This window comes from Leucopleurus acutus, assembly GCF_964270905.1.
Source record: "Leucopleurus acutus genome assembly, chromosome: X".
NCBI lineage: Eukaryota > Metazoa > Chordata > Mammalia > Artiodactyla > Delphinidae > Leucopleurus > Leucopleurus acutus.
The window spans coordinates 15,157,072-15,179,783 of record NC_139148.1 but is presented as its reverse complement, the minus strand read 5'-3'; the positions used below and the strand labels follow the sequence as shown (position 1 = coordinate 15,179,783).

Sequence of the window (22,712 nt, the reverse complement as noted above, 5' to 3'; positions counted from 1 at the left end):
TGAAATCAGTGAAACTAAGTAAGTAATCATTTCTTACTTGGTTTGTACTGAATAGGGAGTAGCCACCGTACCTCTTAAAAGAAGTATTTTATCCTTCCTCCTGCTCCGAAGAGCTTTCTCTTTATTCGTTTGTTTTCTAGTTGTTCCCATGGCTTTGCCAACTAAAGTCCTAAGTGCCCACCGTAAATCGCTGAATCTTGTTGATTCTCCTCAGCCACTTCTAAAAAAGGTAAAGTATTTAGAATCACTTTTTCAAAAAGTGTAATGTTCTTTGGTGCTGGTGTAGCCCCAAGAACTCTTTTAAATGGTTGAACTCAAAAGAGCACATTTCTTGGTATCCAGAACTTTCAGGATTAGAAGTTCTGGGTTTTGATGCGCACCCACTCACTTAGTTGTCTGGCTTCTGGTTTGTGTCAGTATGCACACTGAATTTGATGCAAACCTTTATATTTTGCGTGTAGGAGATGGCTACTGACATTCTGCCTACTCATCAGAATCTGTGTCACATTAGAGGAAGTGAGCTAGCTCGCTACCAGCCCCGTCCTAGCTGTGCCAGCCAGCCAAAGCCGGGCTACTTGTGGAGCAGGGCACAAAACCAGAAAAAGATTCCTCTGGAGAATAAAATCCCAGGGTGTTCCCCACTAGTTCCCATAATTTGTTATTTTATCCAAAGTTCCCTTTGATTTTATCAGAAAGATCCAGCGTCTGTTGGAGACTATTTTAACCTAACCACAATTTTAGGTTGTTTAAAACTCACATATTTTTGTGTGTGTGTTTTGCCTTCAAAAAACATGTTATTGAAGTTTAACATATATAGAGAAAAGTATATAAAATATAAGTATAGAGCTCAATGAATTATCACTGAGCCAACAGACCCGTGTGCGTAACAAGCGCCCTTTGTGTCCCTCCCGGTCGCTTCCTCCCCCTCCACTCGAAAGGTAACTGCTAGCATGAATTCTAACACCAGGGGTTGGTTTTGCCTGTTTTTGACCTTTACATAAATAAAATCTACACATATTTTAACCCGTTCAGTTCAGTCTCCTGCAAACATCCACTAACACAATGATTCACCGATCAGAAATATAAACAAAAAGCCCCAAAAGATACAATGAAAACCTGAAGCATAGCACAGCAGCAGAGTTCCGAGACCGGGTTGGTGTGTCACTTCCTGGTCTTCTGGAAGTTGGCATGCTCAGCCCCCTCCCCTGCTTTTTGGCTTTTGTATGGACAGGCCCCCGAAGATGACTTCCAGTTTCCCAGAGATGACCACGGCAACATAGACTGTGAGAAGCTGGCTGAGCAGCTGAAAGACTGTTCGAACCTACAGGACCAAGCGGACATTCTGTACATTCTGTATGTAATAAAGTAAGTGGGTGGTCTTCACTAGGTTGAGCTTTCTCTCTTCTCCTTGCTCTTTGTCCTAGGCTTCTTGGCCTTCCAACAAGCCACATCATGGTCATAGTCACCCAAGCTACCCAGACTCACCGTGAACAGACTCCCATCCCCTTCTCTACCTACTAGTGTTGCCCTCCCAAGATGAGAAGGCTGGGTGAGGCCAGGATCTCACCATGTCCTGATGTTAGGCTTCTGTTTCAAATAGACAGAAGACGACGCAGCCCTCTCGGTGAGACTCAAAGGCACTGGGAAGCCCCCAGGCACTTGGCACAATGCGTGGTGATTCATTCCCCTCCCTGCCAAGTGAGCTCTATTGCAAGAGAATCTGGCCTTGAAACGTTCTGGGCCATACTTCTGGGGTTTTCCATGTCTTGACAGGGGTCCCAGCTGGGACACAAATCTCTCTGGACAGCACGGGGTCACTGTTCACAACCTCCTCAGTGAGCTATATGGAAAAGCCGGCTTGAACCAGGAGTGGGGTCTGATCCGCTACATCTCTGGCCTACTCAAGAAGAAAGTGGAAGTCCTGGCTGAGGTCAGAACCACCATGCACGTGAAGGGTGTCTGTTTGTCTTCTCTAGCCCGGTGCCGTCTTCCTATTAGGAAAGCTGGAGGCAAGCACCTCCATTTGTAAAGGAAACGCGTTGTTTAATATACAGACGGAGCTGGGCCTTCTGTCCTGACCTCCCACTGCTCTTGGAAGACAGGCAGAGGAAATGAAATTCAAGTTGATTCGTTTTGTTACTCCTTAGCTGCAGAAAAGGGTTTACCAAGAAATGAAATGAAAGTGCTCTGTGGCCCTGCACCCTCTTAAACAGAGCTCTCTTATTTCTGCACATCTGCCATACAATCATCATCAGTATTTTAACCCCAAGGCCCTGCAAAATCCAGAATTGCTTTCTATGACATTCAGGTTCTTTTTTTTCCCCATTCATTCATTCATTTATTTATTTTATGGCTGCATTGGGTCTTCATTGCTGCACATGGGCTCTCTCCAGTTGCGGCGAGCGGGGGGCTACTCTTCATTGTGGTGCGCGGGCTTCTCATTGCGGTGGCTTCTCTTGTTGCAGAGCATGGGCTCTAGGCACGCAGGCTTCAGTAGTTACGGCGCCTGGGCTCAGTAGGTGTGGCTCACGAGCTCTAGAGCGCAGGCTCAGTAGTTGTGGCGCATGGGCTTAGTTGCTCCGTGGCATGTGGGATCTTCCCGGCCCAGGGCTCGAACCCGTGTCCCCTGCATTGGCAGGCGGATTCTTAACTGCTGTGCCACTAGGGAAGTCCCCAAGTTCACTGTTTTAGTAAGGTGATGGTATTTATTATATGTGAATAATGGGGAAACTGGCAACTTAGGACTATAATATGGTCATTAACTCTTAACATCAGTACTTTAGGACTCACAGCAACTCATCCTCCTTATGGAATATCAGGGAATCCAGTGTGTTTGCTACAGGGGGTGAGCATAAAATACCCACTAATAGGCCCTGCAGAGCCAGGCCTGGGGCCACATTTTGGGGACAAAAAGATCACGGGGACCCAACTCTGGCTGGGTTGCTCAGTCTGGGGTCTGTGTATGAATTTTCAAATAAATAGCAGCATGGGTCATAAAGTTTGTAAAGGTAAATTTATGATCTTATTGGCAGTGATCCTTCCCCACCGGCTTTGCTAATCTTTCTCCCCCTCACCCTTTTCCTAAATGTGTAGGCCTGCACGGACCTGCTGTCGCACCAGAAGCAGCTCACGGTGGGCCTGCCGCCAGAACCCCGGGAGAAGACCATCTCTGCGTAAGTTTTCAACCTGGGGCCTCAGGTTTGGGGGCGGTACCTGGGGGGAAAACATCAGTGCTGTCCACCATTCAGGAAGAGAGTCTTTTTATAGACACTGTCACTCGAGCACTTCCAGCAGGAAAATGAGGATATTCCATAGAGGACTAGGAGGCATCTTTCCTGGTGTTTGTGTCCTGACGCTCCTTCCTAGGCCTCTTCCCCCCGAGGAGCTCACAGAACTCATCTACGAAGCCAGCGGGCAGGACATCAGCATCGCCGTGCTCACACAGGTCAGCTGGCCACGGAGGGGCAGGGCTGTCTCGGGGCAGCAGGGGCTTCTCCGCCACCAGCCAGTCTCTGAAGCCCTGTCTCCACGTCTGTCTGTGTCAGGAGATTGTGGTTTACCTGGCGATGTATGTCAGGGCACAGCCCAGCCTCTTCGTGGAGATGCTCAGACTCCGGATTGGACTCATCATTCAGGTGATGGCCACGGAGCTGGCGCAGAGCCTGAACTGTTCAGGTGCAATTCTCACGCGCGGCTCCCACAGCTCCTGCACCCACCCGCCCCTGGGGAGCCCTGCCCAAGTATTCTGGAACCAGGGCTTCTGAGCCTTTGGGTGGGCTCACGGCTTCACCAGATTCTCTCGTTTAGATGTAACTTCCGCCAAACCATCCAGCACAGGGTGTTGAATTTCATAGGTTAGGGAAAATGAGGCACTAGAATCTTCTGCTCTGCTCCTGACATCTGAGTTCCTCACTGTTTCTCCTTGTGGTAAGATGTCACCCCCCATTTCATAAAACCTCTGCTGGGAGAAATCCTACCAATTTAAATATGTAAATCAACTGCAAGGTGCATTCCAACATTGGGGGTTATTACAGTGAGAAAAATTATGCGTCTGACTTAAGAAAATATACAACTTAAATAGCAGCATTTAGAATCACCAAGGATCAGTACCTTTCAGTCCTGAAGCAGTAGAGAGGTGATCCTGAGCAGGGAGACCTCCCACAGTACCCTTTGTCTCCACCACCACCCCACGCCCACGCCACTCTACCTTCCCCTGCCACCAGGCCTGTGTCGGGACACTTACACGATGTTTGTTTTTAGGAGAAGAAGCTTCTGAAAGTTTGATGAACCTCAGCCCTTTCGATATGAAAAATCTCCTACACCATATTTTAAGTGGAAAGGAGTTTGGTGTTGAAAGAAGCGGTAAGTAAATGCCCATCTTACTGAGGGGAGGGGGTCAGAGAGGGCTTGACTGACGTGTCCAGCGTGGCCTGGAACTGCTTCATCTCTATACAGATCAACATCAGTAATCGCGATTCGGGACATAATGTTTGGGTAGCAGGTTCCTACTTCACTGAGATGGACAGAGTTCTAGGTTTAAGGTTGTGACTTGTAGGGCTTTGTGACCCCTCGTCGGCTGGCTGGGAGAGCTGCGGTCCCATGTGGGCGTGGTGCACACGCTGGCCTGCGGCCTCCCTCCTTCTGCAGTTGGTCCAGGCACTGTCACTTGTGCACAGGGGTTAGGAGCAGGTGAGGTGACCAAGGTGTCAGCATGCAAGGGCCCCACCTTTAGTGTGGGTTGGTTTTCAGTTAGACCCCCATCACCCTTCATGGGCCCAGATAAAAGCCCTCTGCAGCCTCACAGCACCTTCTTGCTGAGTGAGTTTGCCTCGTCCCCTTCTTGCTCTCTCTCACTTTTTATCTGTACCGGAACCCTGTTTGCAGTGCTAGGAAATATAATCGCCCAAGTCCTGGTGGAATTCTGTTCTCAAATGCTCCCTAATTATAATTGAAGCAATTATCATTTACCCTCCTCATAATAAGGTGAAATGATTTGCAGACACATTTGTGAATTTGTTTCATCAAGCCAAAGAAATGCAGTGTGGGCTGTCATTCTTTTTATTTAATAAGGACATTGGGTACTTCGGATCTTTTCTTTAGAGTGGGCACGAGCAGGCAAACGAAACCGGCATCGTGCGATCAGGTGTGTTTTGGTGGGTTTTCTCCTTTCCTGAGGAATGGTCAAGATCCTTTTCCAAAAGTAATTTTCAGTTCTTTCAAATGCACAGTCCTTGAAATGTAAATATATAAGATTAATATTTAATGTGCTCTGCTCATCAAAATAATATATGTGGTTTGACACAGATAATTACTAAAAATGGTTATTAAACAGAGTAATGTCACTTGAAACCATAAATATGTCTAATTGCAAGCAAGGCCAGAAGAGGTCCTGTCTTTTTGCGTACAGCATCATTTGGTAATTGTCCTTTGTAATTGTTCAATTTTTATAAATCAGGAAACTCAAATAGTCTTAGAATTTTTATTATATCCTGAGATGTCGGAGATGAGTATTTTCAGCTAATGCCCACTCTATACAGGCCCCACTGTAGCTTCCCAGACCCCTTTGGGTTCTGTTTTCCACTCTCCCGGTGTCCCTCCTCCCTCTCTGGCTAATCGTCGTGTCTCCTTTGTGGGTCCTCCCTCTGTGCTGTCCTTTGGCTCCTTATTTGTCTCTACTCCTCTGGGCAGTGCCCTACTCCCATGGCTTCGGGGGTGGGGTGGGTGGGAAGGCAGGGCACGCAGAGGATGCTGCCCGAGGAAATGACCTTAGAGTCGGGCCTGCAGAAGGAGAGGACGCACCTGGCAGAGGGGAGCAGGCAGGCCAGGAGGGAGCCGCCTGTGCAATGCCCAGTGCTGAGTGGCTGGCCTGGAGGGGACAGCTAAGAGCGGCGGGTGGGCTCAAGTCGGTAGGGCTTTGTGTGCCCCTTGTGAGGCTTTAACCTGAAGACAGGGCTTTTAACCTGAAGAAGGATTCGAGGTGGACAGTGACATGGTCACACGTGCCTTTAAGAATGATCGTTGTGAGCACACCGCGGAGAACCGGTTAGTGGGGGCAGGGCGGGCAGCAGAGTGGAGCCAGGTGACGGATCCTCCCTGCCCCTTCTGTGTGTCTTCGCCACCTCCAGCCTTTGGTCGGCTTGTTCTCCCAGGACTTCCCTCTCCGGCCCCAAGGCTGGACCTTAATTAGGTGGTCTCAGTTTTCTGCAAGGAAGGGGGTGCATTTGGAGAAGTAAAAAATTATTTTAAAAAACATATCCAAATCATTGAAGGGTTTCCTGGCCACTCAGTGTTTTCTGCATGCTGCTTAAGTGATGTTCACTCTGTCACCCATCCACTCAAACACATATTGAGCCTGTGCTGTGTAGCGGGCGCTGCCCCAGGTGCTGGAAACAGAGCGCTGGCTAGGGCAGACACGGCCACCTCTAATGGAGTGCATGGTCGAGTGGGAGAGAGAGACGCAGATAAAAATAAGCACATGCGGGCTTCCCTGGTGGTGCAGTGGTTAAGAATCCACCTGCCAATGCAGGGGACACGGGTTCGAGCCCTGGCCCGGGAAGATCCCACATGCCGCAGAGAAACTAAGCCCGTGCGCCACCACTACTGAGCCTGCGCTCTAGACCCCGTGAGCCACAGCTTCTGAAGGCTGCGCGCCTAGAGCCCATGCTCTGCAACAAGAGAAGCCACTGCAATGAGAAGCCTGTGCACCGCAACAAAGAGTAGAGTAGCCCCCGCTCACCACAACCAGAGAAAAGCCCACGCGCAACAACGAAGACCCAACGCAGCCAAAAACAAAATAAATAAAATAAAATAATTAATTAAAAAAATAAGCACATGCACGTATTCCTCTCAGGGTGGACAAAATATCGTTTCTAAGAACGATGTGTGTGTTTCCCCTCCAGTGCGGCCTATCCATTCCTCCACATCCAGCCCTGCCATCTCCATCCATGAGGTGGGACATACTGGAATCACCAAAACCGAGAGGAGTGGCATCAACAGGCTGAGGAGTGAGATGAAACAGGTAAGAAGAGCTCTCGGCGCCAGGAAAGAAGTGGGCTTCCTATCTGGGCTCAAGTCAGAAAGTGATAGAAACCCAAGGCATGCAGGGTACAGCCTGCTTTGTAAAGGACGTGCCATCCCTTCTGTCCTGGAATCTGAACACACCCTGTGCCCAGACATCCCAGAGCCACTCACGTGCACCCACCACATGCTCATCCTTAACGTTAAGGTGTTATGCGAGCATTCTGGAAAATACCCTTCCCCGTGTTTGCCCGAGAACTAGTCATTCAAATGGATCACAGCCATTTAAAAAGCAGAGTCGCGCAAAAGGTAACTGAATCATCTCTCCATCAAATGTGTCCTTCAGGTGAAACAGAGACACCTTTATTTTCCACCATCCACAGGTGTCTCTTTTGTGCTCACCTTTATTTAATTCACAGTAAGTTCCTTCTCAACTGATCCCACAGGACTGCAAGTCAACAGCCTTTCAGTCCTAATGTGCCAGTTACTGTGGTAGGACTTGACAGTGATCTACAGTAGGAAATAGTTTCTTTCCTTCTGACCGTGACCTGCAGTGAGAGACGCACTCGGATTTTCTTCTCCATTTCAAATGATGACTCAGTAGATTGAGTCTGTGAGGCACTGAGGGTCACACGCTGCAGCTGGAGCAACACTTCCTTGGATAATCTAGAGGGTGATAGAAGTAGTAAGGCATCCTTGATTTGAAACTGGTTTTTGTTTATCTTCTGATGTATTTTTACTTTCAGATGACTAGGCGATTTAGTGCTGATGAACAGGTGAAACATCTTTGTCTTGTTTCCTCCTTTACTGTGCTTCATGTTCTTTCTGGCTTGAATGGGGAAAGCAAGGCTGTGAGTACAGAGAGTCTGAGTGCGTGGAGAACGGTTCTGCCCATCCAACATGCTTGGGTGGAGGGGACTCTGCAGGCTGTGGGAGGCAGCCCTGGGGACAGGCAGAGCACTGGACTTGAAAGCAGGAGAAATGACCTTGCCCTGCGCCTTTAAACAAATCCATGTATCAAACTCTTGGATTTTACAGGAGGCTATGTGAAAGGGATGGTCCCGGGTTCTGCCTCGGCAGGAGTTTCTGTTCAAAAAAAGGGAGGAAATAGGGACAAATAGATTGTGGTCATTGATTATAGCAGTAGAAAGAATACTGCTACTTCCTGTCCCTAGATTGTCTGGGGGAATTTAACCCTGGAAGGAAAAAAAAATGTAAGGATACTGTTCTTTTATGTCACCCTTGTGACATACTTCCTTCGCCTCCTCCATCCAGAAGATCAGAGTCCCTTTCCTAATGATTTAATGTCTCTGTGAGAGAGCTCAGAGGAGTCACATACTGACACGCGGATTCTCTGTGTTGTCCCAGGGAAAAACGTCCATGCTGTCTCATTCGAATTTATGCTCTTTCCAAGTAAGGAACAGATTTTCCAAACATCTTCCTTTGCCCACCACTAGGTGGCACTGTCCCTCTTGTTACCTACATCCCGATGGCCGCTGACTCTGGCTGAATATGGGTGGTTCCTTCCGTCTCCATTTAGTGCCGTCCTTACATATTACGGGGACAAAATGATCACCTTTTTTCTTTGATCGGTTTAGATTCAGTTAGCCAGTACAAGTTTTGTATTTGGCCACTTACATCAAAGAAGTATATTATCCTCTTTCCAAAATTAACATAAAAAATTAGCATTTCACGGCTGGGAGTTTGGAAAATAAGTCGTGTGCTAACTTGATGAGGCACCCTCCACATCTGACTAGATATGGGAACACCCCACACTCAGAGGAAGCATTTCCCGGGACCTCTATTGCGCGAGCCCAGAGATCTGCCCGCTGCTCTGCAGGCCATCTGCCTGGGGGGGTGAGTGAGAACTTGTGGCCACCCGCATCCTCTGCCTCTTCCTTCCTTGGCTGTTTCTGAGGCTGTTCTATGTTCCTTCTCTCTGCGTGCATCCTTTGGTGTCATTGCACATGACTGAGTGGACTCTCTTTGTTTTGTAGCTCTTTTCTGTGAGCCAGGCCCCATCCGGCAGCGCACACTCCTCCAAGTCTGTGGTAAACAGTGTGTCCCAGCCATTGTCCCCTTCGCCACCTCCTTCTCGTTTATGGTGTCTGAATCCTCTCGTTGCCCTTCTCGTGCTCCCACCACCTCCCTAACTCCCGAAGATGTGAACAGGTTTAAGTGTTTCCACTTGACTATGATTATGAGTAGAGGCTAGAAAGAAAGCCGAGAACCTGTGGAACTGAGCTCTGTTTTTCCATCTTGAGCTCTCTGCTTATGCTCCTCGGTGGGGTGTGACTGAGGAGCACTTTTCTCACCAATTCCCAGGAGCTTCTGGAACTTTCGAGGCAGTGGTTATGTGCCTTTCCGTTGAGTCACGGGAGTGAACCACTGCCAGCAGGTGCTGATTGGCACTTTGTACGCAGAATGCCCCCCCCGCTTGGCTTGAGGCCGCAGCTGAGATGGAAGGCTAGGAAGTGTTCTCATTGCAGAGGCGAGTCTGAATCCTCCTTGCGAAACTAGAGGCAGAAAACCAGCTGAGTCATTGATGAGCGTGGCTGTAATTACTTTTATTTGTATCTAATTGTTGCCGTATTTAAATGGCAGTAATGAGCCCAATGGAATAACCCAGCCTAACAGCCTTTTCAAAATAAGATCCGCTGAAGTCTCAATGCGCTCCAAGAAGACTCCTGCCCTGCTGGCCTGCTTGACATTGGGATTGCATTTTAAACCTTTAAATTTGACGTTGCACACTGAGAAACGAAAGTGCCAGGTAGTCCAGAACAGAGATAATGTGTAAGGATGAAGGTTATCCCTTCCCCGACCCAGAGGCCAAGGGGTGAGAATCCATCCACGGGAAGAAAGCAGGTGTGAGCTTTGCCGCAGGGAGGCCGCCGCTGAGGGAACCGCTTTCAGGCCTGGTCTCAGGCCCCACCGGGAGCCTCTCAGAGCTGCCTCCGCAGTCGTGGGCGGGCCTGTGGCTCCCGAGGCAGAAGCAAAACTGCTGGCCCTGCCCCAGCGCTTCCCTCGTGGAGGCCGGAATAAATCCAGCCTCGGGGAGGAGGTGGGAAGGAGGTGATACCCCTCCTGCCTCAGCAAAGGCTCCCGGCTCGGAGGTGGTCATCGCCCCAATTAGGAGAAAGCGCCGTGCTGAGAACAGGCAAAGTAGAAAGCGACTGAAAAGGAAGGTGGAAATACCATAGCCCCTGAGGCCCCGCCACAAACGTGGCTTCCAGCCTTCCCTCCTTCCAGGGCTCCAGAGCCTTGCCCTGCACTGTGTTGTGTTCTCGTGGCAGCTGCACCGCAGGGGAGTGACCACCACTCTCCGCGGCACCACAGGAGGAAAGTGGTCACTGTGGCGTTGGTCTCCGTGGGCTGCGGCGCCCGAGGAGTCACCTCCTCCAGGTCCGAGGCCTCCCCAAGCCCTCCAGCAGCAGTGCCTGCCGACCTCACGGCCGGGCGTGCTCCCAGGGTTTCCCGCATCTGCACTCGGGGTGCGCACCTGTGCCCCACTGCTCAGATGAGGCTGAGCGCGCTCGCGGCAAGTTAGACTGGAGCAGCCGATGTGGAGTCGGGATTCGCAGCCCCCCCCAGAGCCCACCCCCTGACCTGCTCGGCCTCTCCGTTGGGTCAGGAGCTTCTTATGCTGTACTTCCTCTTGGGGGCTGGGAAGAGTGCACGGAAGGAGCTTAGTAAACGAACCGGGGCAGGAAGGAGTGAATCCAGCTGGTGGTGTTGACTGGTTTACGGAGCCGCCCTCTCGGTGACCAGCACTGCCAGGGGGTGCCGGCTGTGAGGCTTCTGAAGGCCGCGCCTTTTCTGTCTTGCAGAGGTCCAGCACCCCATCCTCACCCACGGGCACGTCATCGTCAGACTCAGGTGGGCATCACATCGGCTGGGGGGAGCAGCAGGGCCAGTGGCTGCGCAGGAGAAGGCTGGACGGGGCCATCAACAGAGTCCCCGTGGGATTTTACCAGAAGGTGTGGCAGATCCTTCAGAAGGTGAGCTTGGCCGCTGTGCTGCATTCCATAGGCACTGGTGCTGAGGCGTGCTGGCACCTACAGGTAGCAGGCGGCTGCAGAACAGGCGCATAAGCCCCAACCTTAGGTAGCTCACGGCCTAGAGCAGGGTTTCTCCCCCCTCGGCACCACTGACATTTGGGGCTGGGTAATTCTCACTTCCGGGGCTGCCCTGTGCATTGTGGGATGTTAAGCGACATCCCTGGTCTCTACCCGCTAGATGCTGGTAGCACCCCCTCCCCCAGTGTGACAACCAAAATGTCCCCAGACATTGCCGAGTGTCCTCCGGGAGGCAAATTGCCACTGGTTGAGAAACACTGGCTGGAAACCCAACACGATAAGGTGGCAGCCCAGGTTGTGGGGGGCCACCTTTGACGTAATTTAGGAACGCAGAAAAGTCGGAAGGTAGGCAAGAACCAGAGAAGGCAGGGAAAGCTCTGGATGAAACGCCGTAACCGGCTGACCCAGAACAGCCGCAGGGGCCACGCCCCTTGGTCCCTGCACCCGCCTCCTGTCTCGCTCCCACATCAGCCTCAGAGCGTCCCGGTGTCTCCCTGGGCCCCACCAGAGGGACTGTCTGCCTCCATTAGAAGCTTCTGTGCAAACCAAGAACCACAGGCAGGACCGAGTTTTCCCCTAAACTATTTTTGTTGGCTCATTTCACAGTAGAAGAGGCGAGGAGAGAAGAGGCATCCCTAAGACCTCGTACTGCAGCCCCTTCCCAAAGCCACAGCCCCTTTCGGCTGCGTTATGTCCCCTGTGAGGTCCTCCTCGTGGAGCTGGGCATGGAGAGGTCAGAGGGGTCCCTGTCCTCACAGCTGAACTCCGGTCCCCACGTGGGGGCAGGGCCCGAAGAGGCCTCTTGTCAGGAGGAAGGAGCGTTTGCTGCCGCTGCATCCTCAGCCCACCTGGGACGGAGGCGGTGCAGCTGCTGTCTCCAGGGCACAGGGAGTCAGGAGGCAGCCTGTGAGCCCAGAACTGTTCCTGGGGCCGGGCTTCCACCGGCTTCATACCAAGATGCTTTTATTATGAAAAAGCAGCATTTTGTATTGAGCCAGCGCTGGTTATTTATATACACGGGTGTGCGTGTGCGTGCATGTGCTCTAGTCTTTTGTGATTGGTGCTTATTATAGAAATCTCAAAAATAGGTGCCTGCAAAGGCATAGAAGTATCACTTCGCCAGCAGGAAACATGCACATCTCCCTTTATCTGGCACCAAAGGGGGCCTCTCAGCCGCCAGGGCCGGGTTGCCAAGTGAAACTCGGAGCTCCCACAGAGGAGGACCCGGCAGCTCCCTGGGGCGTTGTTCGGGTGAGATCTGAACGATGCCTGCTGGTTCCATCAAAAAACACAGCCTGTGGGCAGTGAGAACAAGCTCTCTAAAAATAACTCCGACAGTCTGGCGTGTGCCAGTCCTCGTGCTGGCTTCCAGGGCAGAGCGACTTGAGTGTGCGCGCGCCGTTTTTAATCACGTTCTGGGATCTGACTGAAATGCGTGTTCTGCCTCCAGTGTCACGGTCTGTCCATCGACGGTTATGTGCTCCCATCCTCGACGACGCGAGAGGTAGGATGGGAAAAACCCGAACGCCGTGAGTTTTCACTAAGTGCTTTATTTCTTGGACTCTGACCACTCGCCCTTCTTTCAAGCTTGTTACATACAGGGCATTTGTAGATCCGATCTTTCTAGACACTTAACCCTCAAGTTTTGCAAAGTTTTTTTTCCCACATTTGTTGCATCATCTTTTCTCTTTCCCCTCAGAAAGAGCATGTCTGGACTATCGACATCTTTAGATTTGTTTCTGAAAACTCTCTTAAGAGCAGAGCAGAGTTGCTCGCCATGCTTATTGGACCCACGGCAGAGAACAGTCATCTTCCCTGGTTTCTTTCCCCCATTCATTCTTTTAAAAACTTGATCTTTTAGTTTTTACACCACCCAAGGCACCATGCTGTGCGCCACAAGGAATAATGAAGAAAGAGAAATAAGAAACGGCCCTGCCCCTGGAAGTCGCAGTCCAGCGGGATAGGTGACTAATGCTAGGACCAGGCTGACTGACGCCCAGGGCAGAGCTGTCAGCTTCCTGCCCCAGAGGATTCCTGTGGGCAGAATTAGCCAAGTGGCCGGAGAGGAGGCAGCGTTTACGCTGAGCCACTGGGTGCTGTGGGCAGCGTGGGTGACAGGACTGTGTCTGTGCTCGGTTCACTCGTGACCCCCTGCTGGTCCCTTTGGCAGATGACCCCACAGGAGATCAAGTTTGCTGTCCACGTTGAGTCGGTGCTGAACCGAGTGCCGCAGCCTGAGTACCGGCAGCTGCTGGTGGAGGCCATCATGGTGCTGACGCTGCTCTCGGACACGGAGATGAACAGCATTGGGGGCATCATCCATGTGGACCAGATCGTGCACACGGCCAACCAGCTGTTCCTGCAGGACCAGGTGGGTGTGCCCAGAGCCAAGGTGGGGACGCGGCAGTGCAGCCGGCTTGGCTGGCATTTATCTCTGTCGAGGCTGGAGATCCTGTGTCCAACAGGAAATATTCTCGAACAAAGATAATGTCATCACAGATGGTGGGAAAATGTCAACCATTTGGTTTGAAAATGGCACAGTGGCCACTGGGAGATCTAAAGACCTTTGGAGATGGACAGGCCCATTTCAGCATAGGTTCTAGTGCCAGCACCAGCCTCGCGACATGTCTGGCCCCAAGTAAACCAGCCACTTAGCCTGCACCAAAGTCGAGCTAGAAGAAGCCGTCCTCCCATCCTAGAATCAGTGATGTGCTGCCAACTCGGGCGGGTGGGGACACGGTGCCCAGAGCAGAGGCCATCTGTCCCCCCGTTAGGCCGGTAGCGCCAGCTCTGCTCACGTGTTGCCTCTGCCCTTTCCTGCTGCAGATGTCGATCGGTGCCACGGACACGCTGGAGAAGGACCAAGCCACGGGCATTTGCCACTTCTTTTACGACAGTGCTCCCAGCGGGGCTTACGGGACAATGACCTACCTAACGAAGGCGGTGGCTTCTCACCTGCAGGAATTGCTGCCCAATTCAGGCTGCCACATGCAGTAGGGCCTCGGCGCTCTGAGCCCAAGATCCCCTGTGCTGTCACAAAAGCATTTCCCATCAGCAGCCCTGGCAGGGAGGAGGTGGCAGTAACACACCTGAAAGCAGTATACGTCCAAGCCGCAGAATCCTGTGCCCGCCCCCGAGGAGCGCCCTGGGATCATCTTCTTACATTCATTTTGCTGGGAAGTTTGTCACAGCATCTGGTCTCCTGGAGTCTGAGGAGGTATCGGAAGTTGGTCTCCTCTTGTGAGTGCAGAGTGAAGTGAGAAGGCAGCTTAAATTGGCTTTCGCAGAGTTGCCGAACAGGCTCAATGAGCTGGTGATACATCTTCAAGATGAAAAGATCCTTCCAGCAGCTGCGGACCTTGACCAGGGGCACATCTTAACGGTACAGTCTGTCTGTGGGCCAAAATGTGTAGCAAATAGAACAACTCATTGTGCAGAGGTGTGGTTGTCTCGTGCCTTGTGTCTTGCTTTCCTTCTTGGCTTGTTGCTGTCTTACTGGCAGCTACCTTTGCATGACGGTTCTCCTTCACCAACATTTAGAAAATTGCTCCCACTTGACTTTGGCTCATGGTCTTCAAGGATTTTATCTTGGCCACCCGTGAGTTAGGGATTTCTCCTGCCTTATGAAAATATCCCACATCATCTTCCAGAATCTAACCAAAAAGAAGAAAGGCAGAGGAGAAGCCAACCCTTCTTCTAGCTGGGCCAACTGTTGTTTTGGGGCTGGCATGGGCAGGGAGTCCCTCTGGAAGGCCTGTGCCCCCGCCCCCGTCGTGGGGTGACGGCCGGCAGGGAGCGGCACGTCCACCGTGTTCTGGGGGAGCCACGTGCTGAGTCTGCAGCACCAGACGCCACAGAAGTGCGTGCCGTGCTCCCTCTTCAATGCTTCCCTCTGCGGCAGGGCCAGGCTGGGGCCTCAAGCCCTTCTCACAGCAGCACTTTTGCCTTAAGGCTCTCAGGTGGGTGTAGCTGGAGGCCTTGCTTGCAGAGGCGTGAGGACAAATCCTGATGGGGCAGGGCCTCGCCAGTCTTTCCTTGCCAAGGTCCTGATGGATGGAGTTTCTCTCCAGGTGTCTTACGGGGATGGGGGGTGGGCATGACACACAACAGGGAAAACCGTTTCCGTGGATAATGGACTCTGAAGGACAGTCACCTGGTGTCCTCGTGGTGCGCTCTGGCTGGTTGAGGGTGACGGCTTAGATTGGTGATGACTCTGCCTCTGAAATGGAAACTTGGCCATTGGATCTTTGCGTGAAGGTGGAGAAAGCCGATGCTCAGGCTGCTTTGAGAGGACAGCAAGGTGCCCAGTGCCCCCCAGAGTCAGGATGCGGCACTGACCAGTATTCTTGAAGCAGAGGAAAGGCAGGGAGGGTTCCTGCTAAAGAGCCTCGCTTCAGTCCAAGCCAAACACTTTGTCGTTGCCCCTGGGGGAGAGTCTGGAACACGAGTCTTGGCTCACTTACCCGCTCGGTGGTGCACAGGCACTGTTTACACGGGACATCAGTGCCTTGGCTTCATATTTGTTTGAAACCATAATATTTTCCTTGCTGAGGTACAGAGTAGTTACATAGAGAAAAGTGCCCAGGGGCTTCCCTGGTGGCGCAGTGGTTGAGAGTCCGCCTGCCGATGCAGGGGACACGGGTTCGAGGCCCGGTCCGGGAAGATCCCACATGCCACGGAGCAGCTGGGCCCGTGAGCCATGGCCGCTGAGCCTGCGGGTCCGGAGCCGGTGCTCCGCAACGGGAGAGGCCACAACAGTGAGAGGCCCGTGTACCGCTAAAGAAAAAAAAAAGAACAGTGCCCAAAATCTCTCTCAATTTCTGCTCCAGTGGACTCCCACATCCCCTCCCCTTCCTATTACTGTCGGTATGTCAAACCTTTCTCCTCAGATTACTAGATGGTTCCTTCTGTCATTCATCGGCACGTGTGAGATGCTCTGTCTGTGACTCGGTGCTCAAGGCCCTCAGCCTGCGCAGGAAAGCCAGTGTGAACAGATGACCAGGCTTTAGCGTGGTGGGGGGGGTGTGAGGGAGCTGGACGAGGGCTGGGCTGGGAAGGTAGGGACGGCCCAGAGCCCTGCCATCAGCATGGCAGATCCCGGAGACAGTGTGGGTGGCCTGGCGCTGTGCCCCGAGCCCCCGGCAGTGCCCGGAGCCTTCCTGTTTGTGCCCCGTCTTCCCTTGGAAGCCAGTTCGCTCTCATTTGCCTCGGCGGGTCCAGGGGGGTCACAGCCACCCACGTTTCATAGTCGCGTTTTCATGGCCTTTATTTCTGGTGTCTTTAAGACATGCTTGACATAAACAAGACTCATGTCGTTCACCAGATAGACTCCCTGGTGGATCATTTCAAACACAGATAATGTAAGAAAGGCACAAGCCGCTAAAGGCCCGGTTGCTTCTTGGGCAAAGGCTCGAGAAGAGTTACAGCCCTCCAGAATGAGCCAGGTGCTAATTTAGAACGATCACCTGCCTGTGGATGACGCGCAAAGTCGCAGATGCTGTGTTTGGGCTCACCAACCGAGACGCGGGCGGCCAGGAGAAGAGCCATAATAAGCAATTCAACTGAGCCTTCGATTCACTCTTTTGAAACCTCTTTGAAATGAAATCCTGAAATAGTACCACATTTCCACAGGCACCAAGCTGTCAGCTTCAAAGAAGAACAGCCTTCTGAGGCTTGATCCCTTTCACGAGCAGCTGAGGCCCACACCACCAAGAAGAGGAACAGATGTTCGAGGGGGATGGGAGAGGCGTGTCCTGCCACCATCCTGGCCTCTGCGGATGGGCCCAGGTTTCCATACCAGGAGCCCCTGGCACCTTGGGGCTGGGCAGCAACGAAGACCCAACAGAGCCAAAAATAATAAATAAATACATGCATACATTTTATAGGAAAAAAGAAGAACTTGAATGTTATAGAAAGCAGTTCTGGATTTTGCAGGGCCTTGGGGTTAAAATACTGATGATGATTGTATGGCAGATGTGCAGAAATAAGAGAGCTCTGTTTAAGAGGGTGCCGGGCCACAGAGCATTTTCATTTCATTTCTTGGTAAACCCTTTTCTGCAGCTAAGGAGTAACAAAACTAATCAACTTGAATTCCAGTCACAGGAAGCCAGATATGCCCAGTAGCAACCCAGGCTGGGCTGGGGGAGCCGGGAGGCTGTCCGGTCAAGCCAGCATCTCCCCAGTGGACATCAGTCCGGAGGTCAGAGCCTCTGCAACTCCCCTGAGGTGCGGCGAATAAAAGGAGAGATCGTTACGCAATAGCTGCCTGGATAGAGAGGATATAAATGCTCCTTATGTAAAAGAAAGAAAGAAAAAAGACCAGAAGATCAGGAGGCAAGAGAAACAAGTTCGTCAGTTGATGGATGCCATTTATTTCTGGACAAGAAGACAGGTGGCTCGGCCTCCCTTGATGTAAATTACAGCAGAGCATCTCTCAGTTCTGTTGACTTGCGCGGGAGTCTGGCAAATCGCTTTTGTCTTCCCTGCTTCCTTGTCAAAAGGTACAAAAGCCTCCCACCCCCTCCCTTGGCGCCATCATCTTTCAAGGTGACTCTTATGCTTTTGAAGTCCCTGCCATCTGTTTTGTACAGCTCTGCACTTCGCATGTTCCCAGAATGCCTTCTGTTCTCCCGGACTTGGCCACTGATAACTCTGCTTGTGAGGGGAAGGTAAAGACACACTGCCACCTTCTTAGAGCCCCGTGTGCCCTTGTTCCCTCAAAGCCATTTAGGAGAAGCCGTATCCTTAAGTTACCAAGAGAATTCTCTGAGGAACAAGACCCCTGAAACCGCAAGAGAGACTAATTCTCAAACCCAATGCACACAGTGTTTGACAGTTTGGGAGAGGGAAAAATTCCATCAGAAAACAACTGTGTATGTTTTTAAGGAACATACGTGCAATTTTGGCAAAAATGCCTTCTTAGAAGGACTGGCATCATCGTAACCATTGAACTCTGAAGTCACGTGATTCCTCCCTCTGTCTTGTTGCAGTATGTCAGCTATTCTGAAAAATGAATTGCTCAAGAAGGCACTTACTGGGGGCCTATTACAGTATTACCCAGGCGTCACTCTGCCCACAGAATACGGACCAGCGTGGCGGGATGAAGAAACGCCTGTCGTTTGAGAACACCTCTAAGGAGGCACGTTGTCCAGCGTCCCATGGAAGCATTCCTAGCACCCCTCCACCAGGACAGCCATGCGTCGGCCCTCAATCCTGAGCCCTCAATCTTTGACCTGTCTCAGCGGGGTGGCCGCCAGGCGCCTTCAGCTGGTGGGCTAAGGGTGTGGCCCCGAGCTACTTCTGAAATGGGCACGGGGCAATGGTTATGCCTTCCAGTTTTCCTTTTTGAAAGACCTTTCCAGATACAAGCCCAGGATAGACTTGCCAAGGAGAATTCATAGTCACTGGCTCTATTCTCTCACGGCCTCTGTGTCACCTTTCACCACTGTGTTAGTGGCAAATTACAGACAGCAACTCTAGCTGGGTAGGAAACACGTTTCTTAAAGGATATTGGATAAGTCACATGATCACTAGACTTGGCGACTCCCCAGCCAAGAACAAGGCCCCAGGTCACCGGGCTCACGCCCTGGAGCTTACACCACAGATGCCCCCAACGCTGACCAATGTCACGAGGACCACCGCCTCCTCTCTTTCAGAAACTATTTTAAATGTAGAGGCTGCCACCTGTCAACAGAGTAGGTTTCATACAGTCACTAGCCGTCAAGTCAGACTCTGGCAGGTGTGTTCCATCAGCTGGGGCGGGGCTGTCAGCTGAGAGGGAGGTTGGAAAAGCCAGCATCTGAGACTTCCTCCTCCTCGAGTGGCGGCGGGGCCGGCTTCATAACATGGGGGACCACCCCCCCAGACCCAGGAAGGGCGTTCCGATGCTGAGCATCTAAAACTAAGCGTCCACTACAGCCAGGACCCTTGGCTTGTATTCCTCTGTCCCGAGACGCAGGACATGTGCTCTCCTGGGGTCTGCCCTTTGGCGAGGCTTGGTCAGTGGGAGTGAAGAGGGTGTGCACAGCAGGCGGCCAGTGCCCCCTCTGGGCTCAAGCTGGACCAATCACAGCTTCTCTCTGCCTGTAGAAATGTTTCTAAGTCATAGGGGCTGGGTCGCTGCTGCTACCCGGACTGCACAGCAGACCACCTCCTGCCACTCAGCTTCCAAGGAGCTGTTGCAAAGCTACCGGCATACCAGCCCAGCCCTGGTAGCCTTTTCCTGGACCCTCTGAGTGACAGCCCATCTGGGACAAGACGCAAATGATTGTCTCATCTTTCCTTCTAAGTCTTTAGCCAGCTGGGGGATTTAAAAATAAAGAGTTGGAACTGATTCGAAGTGTAAGCCTGTGTCCTGACAGTGTGAATAAATTCCCCCAGCTGTCACCGAGGTTCCATCCCTGAATTCTCACAAGCGTCCGAGCCACTGTCTCCTGAGCTCCAGAGAGCCCAGCCGCGGAGGCGAGTCGGCCTCTGGCGCTCCCCTCCCTCCCTCCCTCCCTCCGTGGCAGCTCCCCCGAAGTGCTCTCCCCCTCATTAACCACAGAGCTCCATCTGGAGTGAAAAACGGCCCAGCAGGCGCCGAGGCGGTCTCTGTGCCGGAGATGAAGCCAGGCTTGGCGGCCCCGGCGGTGCAGAGCACTGGAGCCTGAGTTGACCTTGCAGCCCGAGTCTCCAGAAAGGTCTCTGGGCTTTTCATCCCCTAAAGCAGTGAGCTGACATGTGCTACGGTGATCTCACACACACACACGCTTCTGTCCCCAGGTCCCCTGAGACCAGAGATGGCTTTTGTGCCGTCAGCACACATTTCTGCGGCTGGCGCTGTGCTCAGCAGGCTGGGACACAGCAGCGCACGCCTACTAAAGGCAAGAGACAAAATAAGCAGGTCAACCGTGGGAGGGGGATCAAATCAAGAGCCCAGAGCAAAGGGTCCACTCTGAGCACGGGGCCAGTGGGGAATCTGCAGAGTAAACTCACCAGCCCTCCACCAGGACCACTCTGTTTTCTCGACAATGACGACACAGGAAGAAGAAGAAAGGGCAGCCCCAAACCGTCCCCTGGGTGCGATGGGCCTCCCTCCCCGAGCAGGTCACGGATGAGTAAGATACCCACCTGCAAAACGTTCTGGGTGACGGGGCAGGAGCTTCTCAAGAATGTACTGGACCTCGGCCTATAGCTGTCCGAACCCAGCGCGGGGGAGGGGGGTGGGGGGTGGGGTGCAGGGGAGGGCACGGGGCCAAGCCCATCTCCCTGTCTCCATGTAACTCGGCCAAGAGGGCTGAGAAGCCAACCCCCAAGTCCTCCTTCCTCTCCTGGCCCAGATCATAAACGAATGAGCAATTAGATGCATAATGTGTTGGGATGACAAGAGGCTGGACAAGATTAAAGCAGACAAAGAGGGCAGGGAGGCCTGGGGGCAGCGGGGACTGTCATATGGGATGAGTAGACAAGACCCCTGATAAGGCAGGATTTGATCAGAGACCTGGAGGAAGTGAGGGCCTGAACTTAGGGGAAACTAGGGGAAAATGCGCCAGATCGAGGGAACAACCAGTGCAAAGGCCCCGAGGCAGGAATGCACCTAACATGTCTTTGGAACAGGAAGGAGGCCAGAGGGTGCACACTGCTACCATCAAGGGGAGGAGTGTAGACCTTGGCTTTTGCCCCAAATCACTGGGGGGTTTGGGACGGAGGAATGCCAACCCTTCCAGAGATCGGCTCCACAGGGACGCAGGGGCAGAGGAGAGAAGGGTTCATTTCGCAGCAGGTTTGGAGAGACTGTGTCTCTGGGAGGGTGAGACGAAAGGGGCAAGTGCCCAAGGTGATTTAACTTCCTTCCACCCCACTTGAGAAGCAGACAAGCTCCTCCTGGAGCTGGAAAATGGAGGTGATCGAATGACTGAATGACAGAGGAGAACTATTCCTGTTCCCTTCCTTAACCCTCCTCTCCCTCTCAGGCCTAAAACCCCGTGTCATCCTTAGATCATTTTCAAGCAAACATACACACGCGTGCGCCCAGCCATCGGCCGGCCACCGCCTGCCACACTTCCTGTGCCGGGGCTGCAAGTCCTGTGCAGAGCAAGGGGCCGCAAAGGGAACAGTGGCTGCACTTGGTCCCCAGGGCTCCGCCCAGGCTTGCAGTCTCCTGCTGTCCCCACCCCTGAAGAAGTTTCTCCCCGTCCCCAACCCAGGGGACATCAGACCTCTTCTCTGCCATCCACAAGAGCCCAGCTGCCTTTCAAGTCGGGCCTCAGAAAGCACGAGGAAGAATGGGGTGGCTGAGGCCTTCTAGGCTCTAAAGGCTTCACATTCTGCAAGCCATTCAAAGGCTGCTTCCTCTGCACTTTAAATAGCTGCGCTGTGCTGAGTTTTAAATTTGACACATTTCTTTTTCTGAAGCTAAAAAAGGCACAATGGAGAAAGCAAGCAAGCAAGAAATGTAGTGAGTCATCGGGAGGAAGAGAGCTGCTCCCGCTTGGAGGCCGTGGTCAGGGGAATGGTGGTGGGAATAGGTGAGGCCAACAGGATTGGCTCTGAGTCCTCTCGGGAACAGGCGAGACTCTGGCGGGTCTTAACAGCTGGTAAGCCCCAGGTATGTTGGAAAGATAGAGGAAGGCGGCAGACATTTAAACTGAACATCTGGTCGAGTAGCACATCCCTCAGACATTGGAAAAGAACACACTTTCACCCCCGTACATTTGCTTAGTTAGATGACCATTCTTAGCACCAGGATTTTACAGATGGGGAAACGGAGGCTCAAAAGGCTTGTGAATTTCATAAATTCTCCTGCGTTAGATCAGGACTAAAGCCTGTGTTTCAAGACTCCATGTTTACCTAGATCTGGGCAAAGAATATTGCATTTCATTTACAAATTTACCTCAGAAGACAGCCTCTCATTTTCTTGGATTACACAAGACTTGGACGGCAGATACGGAGACAGCTATTGCAGGGGATGCATTCCAGCCTACTTAAGAACCAGACGCGCCGTACAGGCAGGCGCCAGGCCTCAGGTGGGCACAGAGCTCGGGGCTAGACTAACAGTGCTCCGAGCGTGGCCCTCAGCCGGCCCCTAGGTGGCCCTTAGCTCCCCAGCTAAAGCCGGGAGGCCATGTCCTGCTCCACTTTCTCTAAGGGCCCATTTCAATTTAGAAGAAATGTGGTTAGTGCTTTGGAAACTGCAAAGCTCTTAACCAGAGTGTCTGTTTTAATGTGGGCCCTGCCACCCTAGAGACCTTGACCAGATGGTGAGCCTCTGACAAAATTGGAAGCAAGGCAGAGGCAGCGGTTGCCTTAAGGCATCAAACCTGGCTTTGACCGCTTCCGGGGCCCCCAGCCCTTTCTCCCCCAGGCACTCTGGGGTCAGCCGGGCAAGCAGTCAGATCCCCACATTGCTGCTGGGAGCTGGGCACCCTTGGATTGTACATAGTCTCTAGGTGCCTCAGTTTTCTCCTCTGTGAGATGGGATGGGGATTATATAAACCGTCCTCACTGGAGGTTCCAGAGATTAACAGGATAATGTGTGTAATAATAATCATAATAATGTATATATACTAATGTCATGATAACGCGTGTAAGCCACTGGCACGTGGCAAAGGCTAAGTAGACAGCGGCTGTATCACCTTC

At 52.3% G+C, this 22,712-nt stretch overlaps 1 protein-coding gene across 5 annotated transcripts in view; it reads left to right on the top strand.

Moving 5' to 3' along the window:
* The window catches only part of PHKA2 (phosphorylase kinase regulatory subunit alpha 2), an 83,132-nt gene extending 68,601 nt beyond the window's left edge, over positions 1-14,531 (top strand). For 2 of the 5 annotated variants that reach the window (XM_082864192.1, XM_082864191.1), the window contains exons 20-33: positions 141-229; positions 1,232-1,365; positions 1,774-1,930; positions 3,094-3,173; positions 3,268-3,445; positions 3,546-3,675; positions 4,261-4,362; positions 6,900-7,018; positions 7,764-7,793; positions 9,015-9,068; positions 10,845-11,015; positions 12,544-12,597; positions 13,264-13,464; positions 13,920-14,531. In XM_082864192.1, the coding sequence (XP_082720318.1) occupies positions 141-229; positions 1,232-1,365; positions 1,774-1,930; positions 3,094-3,173; positions 3,268-3,445; positions 3,546-3,675; positions 4,261-4,362; positions 6,900-7,018; positions 7,764-7,793; positions 9,015-9,068; positions 10,845-11,015; positions 12,544-12,597; positions 13,264-13,464; positions 13,920-14,090 (1,670 nt within the window). In that variant the 3' untranslated portion in view covers positions 14,091-14,531. The remainder of the gene's footprint in view (positions 1-140; positions 230-1,231; positions 1,366-1,773; positions 1,931-3,093; positions 3,174-3,267; positions 3,446-3,545; positions 3,676-4,260; positions 4,363-6,899; positions 7,019-7,763; positions 7,794-9,014; positions 9,069-10,844; positions 11,016-12,543; positions 12,598-13,263; positions 13,465-13,919) is intronic. The other 3 variants (XM_082864193.1, XM_082864194.1, XM_082864195.1) reach the window with 3 other exon arrangements.
* Positions 14,532-22,712: the final 8,181 nt, after the last annotated feature.